This window comes from Ambystoma mexicanum, chromosome 8 (genome assembly GCF_040938575.1).
Source record: "Ambystoma mexicanum isolate Mex_15411 chromosome 8, UKY_AmexF1_1, whole genome shotgun sequence".
Lineage (NCBI taxonomy): Eukaryota > Metazoa > Chordata > Amphibia > Caudata > Ambystomatidae > Ambystoma > Ambystoma mexicanum.
This window is the reverse complement of record NC_090929.1, coordinates 142,485,082-142,497,901: the sequence shown is the minus strand read 5'-3', so window position 1 is coordinate 142,497,901 and position 12,820 is coordinate 142,485,082. Positions and strand designations below refer to the sequence as shown.

The window sequence follows — 12,820 nt, the reverse complement described above, 5'->3', positions numbered from 1 at the left end:
AAATGTGCCACTGGCATGTGACCTGCTGGGCTGCTGTGGACAAGGCAGATAGCGGTGCACACTGTGGAGTTCTCTGGACTGTGAACGCTCTCCTTTGAGAGATCCAGAAATCCTCTTCCACAATCATTGCTGCTGAGACAAAGAGCTGCTTAAGAGGTAGAGAAGGGGCCCGGACAACAGCCTCTGGACCCCCAGAAGCAGAGGATGTGATGATTGGCGACGCAGAGACTGAGTCAGGATGCTGGGAAGTGGCACCCTAGTGAGAATTCTGTCACTGGTTATTGAGTTGAGAAACGCGACTTCTGGGACTTGCAGGCCAAATCCCTAGCGATACTGAAAGGAGAACCAGTGCATGCTGGGACTTGAACTCAACGCTCCTAACTGTCTAGTATATAGACTTCTAAACAGGACCAAGTGCAGTTTCCCGAACCATCTCGCATCCTGTACTGTTATAAAACGTGTGTATTCTATGTTTTGGCTGACGATTGCCACAAGTACTGTAGACTCATTGATAGAAAAACATTATTCTGTTACTTCAGGACACAGGTCCTAGTATCGGGTTGAGATTGTGTTAGTCCTAAATGCATAAATACTACTGCAAATGGACTCATACTTCAAAAGAACACCCCCCCCTCGCTTCCATACTATTCCATTCGTCATGCTCCCCATGATCCAATCCTTCCTCTGCTTCGGTCTCACTTTCAATCCCTCTTCTTTCGTTACTCCTTCCCTCTATACGTCCCTAGTTGAAATCCTTCACTTTGCTTCTATTCATATATATTCTCAGCCGGTCTCTCTTCCTCGTCTTACATTTTTCCATCTATAGTTAATTTTGATCTTTTCCTCCTCCTCTTCCTCTGTCGGTCCACAATTCCACTCGGGGCACAAGTCAAGCCACCACATCGGTGGACGGCATCTGCCAATTCTTTTGAGGGGGTGGATGTTGTCCCCCCTGTGTTTTTTAAGGATTTCGAAAAAATATTGCTTATTATTATTTATTTTTTTATGCACATGAAGTGTGCCCGTGCCTGGCACCCAAACCCATGTCATGTGGTTAAAAAGCCACACACTTAGCCGCAAGACCAGATAACGCCTGCTTTAAATATAATAAAATGTCTCCTATGCTGACTTCCTGTGATGTCACTTCCAATGCATGCTTCACATTCCCCTCAACCCCCTTTTTTTTTTTTAGTACTGGAGCCCTGATTCCACTCCATTTGACCCCCTCCGTCTTTATCATCTTTCATCTTATTTTACCCCTCCAGTTGTGCATACCTACTACCCTCCAATCCTTACCCAACTTGGGCTTGTTATTCCCCTCTGGTTATTTCCTTTCTACTCTGTTGGTGCTCTCTGCTCTGAGCTGGTCTAGCACATGCCACCCCCCGACCCCACACTCCGGCGAGGACTCCCCTTGCCACCTGGGCTGGAACAGCCTCCAGGGCAGATGCATACTTTGTGGGAGGGCTAAATACCTGCGGCGGGCGGTCTGTTACCACCACACCCCCCTTAATAAGATAGATCACAGATTCAAAGCCTCCCAGCACATAGGTGAATCCGATACGACGTTCATTCATTGCCCGTTTTTTTTTTGCTGCACTTTTTGCCGAAACATTTTTCTTGAAAAAAATCTTTGAAAAATATGGGAGAGGGGATATAAGGGATAGGTGTGGTGTATAGGGAAGGCATAATAGGGTAGGGGGCCGAAGGGGGAACCCCCAAATAAAAATAAAAAATGCAAAGATTTTTTTCTGCAAAAAATTGTCAGTCGCAGGAAAAAAAAGCAGCCGATGAATAAACATAGAATTGTGAATCCTGGGCTGCAGACCCCGCCTCTCACACTTTGGAGGCAGATGGAATTATTTCCGTTTAAGTTAGATAATAACAGCACACGTTTAAGAAACTAGATAGCCGTGCATGGTGTGCAATATTTAACAAGTTATTGCTCTTACCAGTTCCCTCGCCATGGTTTAGTTTGTTTGCACATGGTTGAGCTTATTATGCAACCTTCAAACCCATTGGGTGCCAAGACTAATGTACCCTACAATGTGAAATGACCTTTCCCCATTCTGTTTCCGCAGAGGAAAGAATGGACCTGGGATGAGAGCAAGATGCTGATTATGCATGACCCTGTTTACAGGTAGGCATTTGTTTTAGGCTAAGCAGTCTTAATGAATCGTTTTAACTGATTAGAAGGGGAATTGCTTGTCCCGAATAAGGTTTTAAAAACACTTTAAAATATGTCTGAGGTTGAAAAGGTTTTTGGAGTTTCGGGCAACCTGTCCTATCAAGTGATGCTTATTTGAATGCTTTGCTGTGCTTTATTGGCCGCACGTCCATATAGGACAAGACATAAGTGCTATACAACCCCAACCCCGGAGGAAAGATGAGCAGTCACACATCTCATAGAAAATGTTTTCAATGTACAACAGCGATTACTGAGTTCATGCACGCAGACGCAATTGGTCCGATGGAGAATATATACAGTAGATAAATTAATGTTAATATAAGGATTGAGGAATGAAATAGCAAGGGCTAATGTGTGACTGATGATGCTGTGCACACAATCTGTGCATGCATTTCCTCCATAAAACGGCTTCAAGATATGGGTGCCCACAGTGTATGCCCTCATTGCCAGAGTTTAATATTTATGGTGCTACAGTTGTGCCTGTAAATATATGCTAACATGGCCACTGTAAACCCCTTTCAGAACTCACCACACACAATACATCCCAGTAGTTTAAAGTGGAGGAGTAGGACCGACTACCAGTGCGCTCTTAGTCCCGTTTAGTAATCAGCCTTGCTTCACAATCAGAACCTTGAGGCTCTACTCCCAACCTCAAGAAGTAAATAGGAAATGGCAGCATGGTTCTGGTTTGTCGCGGTGACCTACAAAGTTATGAGTTCCATGATCACATATATAGTCAACATAAAGAAGATTTTGATCTTTTCTGTTAGATCGAACACTTCAGCCCTTCAGCCATCACGTGTTTTGGCACTTTGTCTTTGTCAAGGCTGATCAGTGGACATAAAACATGTAGACACATTGGTAATAAAAGTGGAATTGGGTAAACAGAAATCATCAATACATACCATTTTCGAGGTTTGGGGAGGGCGAGGACAGGAAGTGGATATGGAGAGTCAATTTAGTTAAAATGACAGAGGATCGCCATACAATGATTTTCATACTTTTAGAAAGTTACTATTAGATTCTGTAATACACATGAATTATTGCAGTCTGGTGACATAAGAGATCACGTATTGTGCGGTATGGAGTGAACAAAACTGTGGTGGAAGAAGCACCCAAAAATCCCATAACTGAAGCTACAACCATGTAGTGGTTTTGAGCATTCTTGTAACGGCGTAGCTCCCTAGCCACAAGCTCTAAGATCCTTGTCACTTCTATGCACAGCTTAGGTTCCCAACCTCCTGTTTTGCTGCTGCCCCGGCTCCAAGCCTGCTGCTGCCTAACATGACTTCCCATTCTTTAATGTACAGGCGCAGCTTAGGCCCTCAGCCTCTCCTGTTGCTACTGCCTTGGGCTTACAGCCCTCAGCTGCACAGCATGGCTTCCTCACAATTTTCAGGCGTGACTAGACCCCAGGCCTCTTGAAATTGCTACTGCCTTGGGCACCAAGCCCTCCATGCTGCAGCTACTGGTCCCAGACCCCTTAAGCCATCAGTCTCTGGGCCCTCAGCCCCTCCTCAGTCTCTTGCTTTCCTCTTTGCTTGACCTGTCCTGCTAGTGACAGGCCAGCTGGCCCCTGGCTCTGGCGCATCCCCTTACTTTCTGCACCTGTGCTCCATGCACTGGGCCCTTCTGCGCCTACAGCATTAAGCGCTCGCCCTACCTGGGAGGTCTTCTTCTTGGGTTGGGGGGAGGTGTATGTGCCATCTTCAACACTGTTCCCCCAGCACAGCCAGAATCCTCGTCGCCAATGTAAGGTTCTTGGTTCCCCACAGATGACTCTGACCTCAGGTGATGTTATGGTGACTTCTTTAATTGAGTTCCAGTACATTGTGATAATCATATAAGGTCAAGTACATCTGGGTTCAGGGCAACATACACCTGCATCCTCCCAGGTAGGCTTACATCTCCCAACTGACTCTCATAGAACCCCAGTCACACATAAACATTCTAACCCTTAACACTCAATTGTCAATCAAGACACTGACTAAAGGTTCCATTAAGATGCAGGATAATACCAAATCCCTACAGCTTCCTTATTGATAATCAGACAGATGTTTGGCTGTCATAGTTGCCAGAGTGGAGTGACTGTGCATGTGAGGGAAATAAAAAAAACACTATGGTCTGTGAAGATGGGCCGAGTAAACATCTTGAACTCACCAATGCTGACTTTTTGAGTTAACCTGTAAAGTAAGCTCAAAGATGAGCACAGGTGAACAGCTCGAAGGATTGACGGATCATTGGTATGACAAATATTATCGTAGGTCAACACTACGCTAATGGTCTTAGGTAAAGCTATGTTTCAAATAATGGTTTGCTTTGCAGGTATGGTGTGTGTCTATTTGAAGAACTGGGAGGAGTGAAAAATATCCTGATTGGGATTTTGAGGAATTAGTGCTCTTAGGCAGAAAGGGAGGTAGTAATAAATTACACTTACCACTCAATCTTGAGTTGAATTCAGTGGCAGTGTTCCCTTGCAACATTGGCTGGCTAGAACTTGAATCCCTGTAAATAGGTGGGAAAACGTAATTATATAGAGTGAGCAATTGCTTGGATGGCATATTGCATAGTTGCAAGTAATACGAGCATTTTATCTACAAAAACATTAATTTAAAGCAAATTGTAAGTCACTCAGTGCTAGAACTGATGAAAGGACTGCTAAAGATAATTGTAGAATACCGAAAGTATCTCGTGAAGATATTAGATCAAAACACGAGTCGGTGCGGGTTAAAGACGGCAATCTTCACTTACCTAATGGGAGGCTAAGCGTCCCTTGAATTCGTCTTGTGCTACGCGAGCGGCCATCTGCGCGCCAGTGTTTATATCTTGCCGAGATAGACGTCTCGCGCAACCGGGCGCGTGTCATCACACACTCGGTGCGCATCTCTCTATGGAGAGTGTAAATATTTACATTTGTGCGCCGGGTCCAGTGGCCAAATGTATTTTCTTGAGACATACCGCTGAGCCAGGTTGTGGTGCAGATATCTGATGGTAAAATAACATAACAGTAAAGGTGTTTTAGAGGGCATATTTGCTAAAAATTAAACCTCTGATATTTACAGAATAGCCTGCTAGGTTTAGGATTGGAGAAAACGGGTGATAATGCGTGAATGGAACAAAACAATTGGGGCAAAAAATGTTAGCCCATGCTAAGAGCTTTTTTGTATAGAGTATGTATACGGTGAGAAAGTCTCACACTTGTTTGTTAGAGTGTCAGTGCGGGGCATGTGTGTGCTTCTTCTTCCAACCTTAATTTCATATACACTTTGGCAGCTTGTTGAGAGCTATCATGCGGTGTTGCTCAGATGCCTGATTACAGGAGGATACCACATGGTCCAGTACTAGGTTGGTGTCATCTATTGGCAGCTGTATTCGGTGTATTCTAATTTCGGTACACATGTTCAAATGACAAACTAATGTGACACAATTTAGTAGAGGCAAGCTGTGGTGAGGCATATAGATACCTCCGAAGTATCACATGGATTAGAAGAAAACACTGTATTTCAGAATCTAATAGTAACTTTAGAAAAGTATGAAAATTATTGTATGAGGATCCTCTGTCATTTGAAATAATTTTACTCCCCATGTCCGCTTGTTGCCTTACCTGTCCTCGCCCTTGCCAAACCTCGAAAATGGTATGTATCGATAATTTCTGTTTAACAAATTCCACTCTTGCTACCAATGTGTCAACATGTTTTATGTCCACTGATCAGACTTGACAAGGACAAAGTGTCAAAACATGTGTTGGCTGAAGGGCTGAAGTGTTTGATCTAACATAAAATCTTCTTTATGTTGACTATATATGTGATCATTGAACTCATGACTTTTTAGGCCAGCGCGACAAACCAGAACCATCCTGCCAATTCACATCCCAAGGTGTACAACCCCTAACTTGCGCACTTTTTTAAGCATTGAAAATAACTTCTTCGATGTTCAAGACATATTTTGGTAATGTTGGTGAATTTACAGTGTGTTCTGAGATTGTGACATCACCACCTCAAAGGGCTCTAAATTCAGAGATCTAGCTCACATAGTTAATAAATACATTAAAAGGGGATGTGTTGCAAGTTAGCCTATGCACACTATTAGATTTACAAAAGACTTAGTACACATGTTTCCATCCAATTCTATTCGTAATGTAATAGTATGCATACCCTTAGTGTGCATACTCCCCCAACAGGCACACATTCTTAAACTTTCAAAAGTAATTACTTGGGCATATTCAGGTTGTTAGGTGCAGTCTGGAGGCCTGAATGGCCTGGCAAAATCTTAATTGAGGACGGTGGTGGAGTTGCGAGGGGCCAGCAGCAGTATACATTGATTAATTGGAGCATTCATCCCCTCAGGGTGTGCAAGATTGCAGTTGTGTAAGGATCAGGCAAAACAATGATTTAGGATTTAGTGAATGCTGTACAGGAAGGAAACAGAAAACTATACTGTCCTGTATACTTACACGAATCCCATCGCTCACGTAATATGGGAATAATTTGGCAAAGTTGACTTGCCAACTTTCATCCAAAACTAAAGAGAATGGGCGGAGTTTGTTTTTTGTAAGAATTTTTACTATACTCTATATAGTTGAGGGACTAGGAGTGTCATTGAACAAATGTAGAAATCACAATGTTGTCATGCGTGCTCGCACCCTCCTTCACATATTCCTTGGTCACGCAGCACAACACAGCCACAACAGTTTATTTTTCTTTACCAATGAAGGTGGGCGCTAAAAAAAAAAACTAAATTTGTTTGCAACATTTTTATTCCTTGGAGAATCTTGTTTTGAGTAAGGTGACCACACTGTCTGGAGTGCTCTAAGTTCGCCTCGCAATGAGGTGACCATATCCAACCTTTGTTTCTGCACCCCAATGCCACCCCACACACCATCTATCTCAGATGGTGTCTGCCTCTGTTCAATACATGAACTGAAGAAAATGTCTGAAGTCCCAACTATTTCCTATCGTTTACAACAGCTCAGTCTCAGAGTATGTATTAAATGCAGCTTTTACTGTTTGTGGAATCTATAGGGTAGGGTTGAATAAGTTGGGTACACGCACTCCATTTTCCATATTTAATTCATGAAATTGATCCAATCTGGGATCCAAGGTTTGATGACACAATGTTGGCCGGGAAAGTCTATTTTGAAGGTCACCATTGCTTGTGCTGGATCATCTGATGTGCTTCTTCCTCCAGAATATTTTATGTGTCCCACGATTCCCAAGACCTGAAGATCTTCAGCTACATCGCCAGGGACGGACCCAGCAACACGTTCCGCTGCAACGTGTTCAAATCCAAAAAGAAGGTGGGTGATCACCGCAGGTGCCAAATCTTGCTCAAGGGCTTTGCTGTATTGCAGAAATCTTTCATATAATTTCATGGTCTGGTGCTTTTGGAAATTTGTGGTTTGGATGTCGGCTTCGTTTGCCGGCTAACCCTGCTGCCATCTGTGTCCGATGTCCCGAGCCTGTCCATTTTTGGTGAGATCACTTTTCTTTCTGGGTGTGTAGGCAAGTATCCAAAAATGAGTCCCAGAATTTAAAGTGCAGTTGGCTGAAAAGCTAGGATTGCACTAAGTTAATCGAGATATCATTGGCCAATAGGCACGTATATCATGAGATAATGGTGGAGTGCTCTGTAATGACATATGCATCCCTGGTTTTCCCATCAGTATGTCCATTGTTCTTCAAATGTTTAATTTAGGGTCTCGCTTAGAGTATGGCTGACACTCTAAAAAGACATGGTTTTTAAAACACTGCTTTAAAAAAAATACAACCTATTTATAACTTGGGATCACATAGGATATTTACTTCATGGGATTACAAGTATTGTATTGGGCAAACTCATTCTTTTCCCCTTGCTTTAAGTTTCCCATGCAATACCAACTCCTCTTAGGTGATATATTAAAAAGTGGGAGGTATATCAAATATCACATCTTGTGCTGATAACACCAGGGACACAGTGGGGTACTTGGAATTCTTGTCTGCTGCACCAGGCCATTATTTAGTACTCACTCAATCCTGGAAGTGAAACCATTGGCAGTTGAAGTGCTCTGTGGTGGGACATAAATGCTAATGCTGGGTGTTGATGTAGCAGTCTTGTAGTTTTCATTTTTTGGGAGCGCTTTGATGTGGTTGAGGTTAGCTTTGCTTCCCTGTACTTGTAGATGGGTTTTGAGCTTTGGAGGACCACTTGTGCGTGACAGTGCAGGAAAGTAAACCAACAGTTTGCTTTTATAGTAAGGAAGATGACATAATAGTTGGTGTTAGTTTATATCTTTTTCTTGCATGCAGTAGTATAAGATTCCTGACAAGTGAGGATATTGTAAATTAGCACTAGGGGTGGGGGAGCCAGCCAATCAGGTTACTTCCCTTGGTCACCGTTCCTTCCCATTCTCACCCCCTACCCCACTCACCTTATTGTTTTGGCGGCAGGTCATCCTCCGCCGCCATCGCCCCAGCCTCCTGGGTCACCATGGAAATGGAAGAGGGGCTCCGCTTAGACTTCCGTCTTCCAGCTCTGTGTCATATTAGTTAAATATTTATATTTTGTATGAATTAACGGGACGACTCGAGGCGTCCTGTTCATTCATACAAAATCCATTGCTGTCAGCACCCCGAGTTTGCAGATTGCAAACCCAGGGTGCTAATAGCTTTGATACCCAATCCGGCGGGCCGAATCGGGTGGAAACGGCACTGGGTCCCAATGTTAATGCTGTAACTTGGGCCCCGGGTCCTTACCACCCGATCTGGCCCACTAAATCGGGTATCATTGCTTAAACATCAAGTTTTAAAATGAGAATATCACTGTGTATAAGCACCCGGGGTGGGGAGGCCAATCAATCAGGTCGCTTGGATCGCAGTCTTAATCCCACTATCCAAGCCTGCGTTCCAAGCACCCTGATGGATGCCTTGCCATCTTAAAACACCCACGCCCTTCTCCTCGGGTCTCCTGTACCCACCCACCCTCACTTACCTGATTTCTTTAGGTGGCGACTCCGCAAGCGCCGTCACCCCAGCCTCCTGGGCCACCATGGAAATGGAAGAGGGGCTCTGTATGGAGCCCCACCTTCCAGAGCCATGGCGGCCATCTTAAGTATTTTGTTTCAATGAATGAGACGCTCTGAGGCATCCTGTTAATTGAAACAAAATATATTGCTCTTTGCACCCCGGACTTCTGGATTTAAAACCTGGGGTGCTAATAGCAATAACACCCGATCCGGCAGGTTGGATTGAGTGGGCCCCGGGCTGTTACCTTCTGAGTCGGCCCTCCGAATCGGGTGTTATCGCTTAAGTGCAGTTGTATGGAAGAATATGATCGATTGTATCCAGGCAGTACTGATTCAAGCCAAATAGTGGCGGGAAGCAATTGATTGCCACAGGCTTGGTGGTGGCAAGAGAGACCTGGAAACCAAGTGGGGGATGGAGGAGGTGCCGACAGTGGCAAAATGGAAGCCCGGGAATGGACCTTTGCAAAACTCTAAATGAATTGGTATATAAGCAAAGAGGTTGTCCCGGCAAATTCCAGATGGTATGGGAAAGATGGGACTTGGTGTAATAACAAAGGGGGCGGAAGGAATGCAAGGAGACGGGGTTCTGATGCCCAGTACTGCAAGATGTAATGCTTACTGACTTTATTTTTTGGTTGGGGGGGGCCTATAGTTGACAATTGGACACGAGGTAAGGGGAGGGCGGTACCAAAAACATTGCTGAACGTAAGAGTTAAAGAGTTATTAAGAAAAGTGGATCAATGGAAAATTGATGCCTCGACAGGAAAGCGATTGATCAATGGGAAAGCCCATTTGAAAAGATGAAGGGAATGGAAATAAAAACCCAGACTTGACTCCCAAACCTGTGCTGGGGGAGGGATGTTAACCCTCATGTCTGTATTAATTCAAAGTACTATTCCTATCTCAGATGCCTGGGAAGGTAACATTTTCCCTCACCTGTAAAGCCCCATCAGCCCTGGATTGTGGGGTTAGCTGCACGAGCGGGTTGGGTCTACTCTTTTATAGGTGGCCGCCCGTATTCTGTTGCTTCCTTTTAATCTTTGCTGATCCCACAACAGCTTTGGGGGAATGCGCTAAATGCAAATAACTTGTCTTTTCCAGAGCCAAGCCATGAGAATCGTCCGGACGGTAGGACAGGCCTTCGAGGTGTGCCACAAGATGAGCCTGCAGTACGCCCAGCAGAGCGCGGACGAACAAGCAGATGGTGCCAGTGATAAATCTGTGGAGGAGCATCCCATAAAAGGTAGCCTAAGCTTACTGCTGTCTCGGAAGAAGTAATCTCAGACCCTTTGGGGGCCATGTGGGAAATCTATGGTCTAGGCTTTTACTGAGGCTAACTTAGGTCACTCTACTTAGTGGTTTATAATGCCTATGCAGGTGCATGTCATTCAAAAAGTGGGGGTTACGATCTCGAGTGCATCCATTTCTCTGTGTTCAATATCATCAATAGACTTGTACTTCATGATCTTGAATTATGTTCATACGGATGAAGAATTGCTTAGGACATGGCACAATAAATATCTAATTCCTGTGAGTTTTCAGGTTCATCTTTCAGATATAAATGTATTCATCAATGATACTTGATGCATAATATTTTAACAACATTAGGAAATATGGTCCAACTATTTGATGTTGGATTCCGCGTGAATCCCTACTAAGGTAACCCATTTCAGCCGTGAGTTTAAATAATTGGCATTGGCGGTTTTATATCCTTTGCTAGGTCTTATAGGGGTTCATTGTTTGGTGGAAAAATTACTTCAAACATAAGGGAGGATGCTCATGATGTAGTGCAAACAGGGAAATAGGACAATTTAGACATAAAACATCCTTACTTCTGCTAAAGTAGTTTTAGAAAATGATTTTACTCACGGCTTGGTAATAAATCTGATGTTCAGAAGAATCTGTAGAAAAAACACTTTCATAGCAAGCGAAAGATCTGCATGCCACACAGCTTCCCATCGCCGCTTTGGTGTCTGATTTTCTCCTCTTTCTAATGGAGCTCTGGGGATTTGAAATCCTGATTGAACATGCGCCTATCCACAGCTTCCAAGTATGAGATAACGTCTCACAGAAATCGGACTGCGCACATGGAGAGCAGAAGGTTAATTTTCTGCATGTGATCACATGCAAATTGCATGCGAATGGTGATTAACAACAATCTTAGCTGGACCATGTTGCATCGCTACAGTCATTAGTTTAGAGCAGGGTTCACCAGTCAATCGCGAGCGACCAGTAGCTCGCCTGTGCCTTTGAAGTCGCTCGCGCGCGACTTTCAGAAAAAAAGGAAAACAATTAAAAATGATGCAAGGAAAGTGCTCTGACCAGTCACAGCCCTGCAAATCTCTAACACATTTAGAATGTGCCCTGTGATTGGCCAGAGCAAGTTCCTTGCTGAGAGCTGTGCTCCCATTGGCCACAGTGGTTTCCTTTTGTGCTAAGGTGAGTTTGCCTGGGCTTTTTTCTTTTAAAAGCATCATGGCGCCGCTATCTTGGAGGCTGGGGCTTGGATTGGAGGACGAAGGGTGACAGAGGCTGACAAGCTGTATACGAGGATAAGGCAAGTGAGGTTGGGTTGCTGTATCAAGTTATACACCAGACTACAGAGCACTGGTGGATGGCATGTAGTGTCAACCTTCACATTGAATGTCCCAATCATTTCCCTACATTGTGAAAGTCTTTTTATGAGACAGCTTCTAATAAAAAAGAATGCAACAAAGAGGTTTTTGAACTAACATAATCATGAAGGCATATGTTATTCCCTCTATTTATAAAGGGAAAATTAACAGCTTAAAAAATGAGTACAAGTTCCAATGTTTATGAAAATCCCCCACCCTCGATATCGCCCGCAAGTAGCTCTCCACTGTTGGCCCTCCACTGAAAGTAGGTCAAGCCAATGTAAAGGTTGGAGACCCCTGGTCTCGAGAGACCTTAAATTAAGCATGAGTGAATAGCACTTAACGTTCCTTGAAAGCAAGTCCATGTTTGACTGATGTTTTCTCATGTACAAGATGTATTACACCTTAATCTGTATCCTTTCCACTTAATAGGGATAATATCTATTGAAAAATAGAATCCCTGGTGTTTTAGCAGGCAGTATAAATAAATGTATGAATCAACCCAGTCCATTTGGATGAGGATTATACCTTTTGTTATGTGCAAAATGCAGACACCGGATTGCACTTATTTGATTTAAGAGCACAATCAGCTATCCCAAAGTTTGATATCTCTGCTGTTCCTGCACACATCTCATTTATTTTACCATGTTCTTTTGCTGCTTCACTTGGAAGTTCGCCAGTTGACTGGAGCAGAGAAGGAGGACACACATCAAGTTGATGTTGAGTGCAACACGATCTGCCTGTCCGAGAAGGGAGATTGCGAGCCGTCGTTGAATGCTTCGGAGCGGGAGATCCTGAAAAAAGTGCAACTGCTGAAAGAACTGAACTACGAGGTAAGGCTAGGCTTTCTCAGACTGAAGAACTTTCTAGCAAGCGGTAAGCTGCAGCATCTACACCATACCTTCTGATTGGATAGTTGTGGTCAATTAGAAATTCTAAAACCTTTCTCCCTCCATGTCTTAAGTCCTTAAGCACTTCCAGAGGGATCTGTGTTAAAAGACAGAGGAAAAAAGCCTG

At 43.8% G+C, this 12,820-nt stretch overlaps 1 protein-coding gene across 1 annotated transcript in view; it reads left to right on the top strand.

Annotated features, from left to right (window-relative positions):
- The window catches only part of LOC138471718 (carboxyl-terminal PDZ ligand of neuronal nitric oxide synthase protein-like), a 436,867-nt gene that overhangs the window by 285,169 nt on the left and 138,878 nt on the right, over window positions 1–12,820 (top strand). Inside the window, exons 4-7 of the mRNA XM_069609503.1 lie at window positions 2,082–2,140; window positions 7,376–7,484; window positions 10,290–10,431; window positions 12,476–12,636. Of these exons, the coding sequence (XP_069465604.1) occupies window positions 2,082–2,140; window positions 7,376–7,484; window positions 10,290–10,431; window positions 12,476–12,636 (471 nt within the window). The remainder of the gene's footprint in view (window positions 1–2,081; window positions 2,141–7,375; window positions 7,485–10,289; window positions 10,432–12,475; window positions 12,637–12,820) is intronic.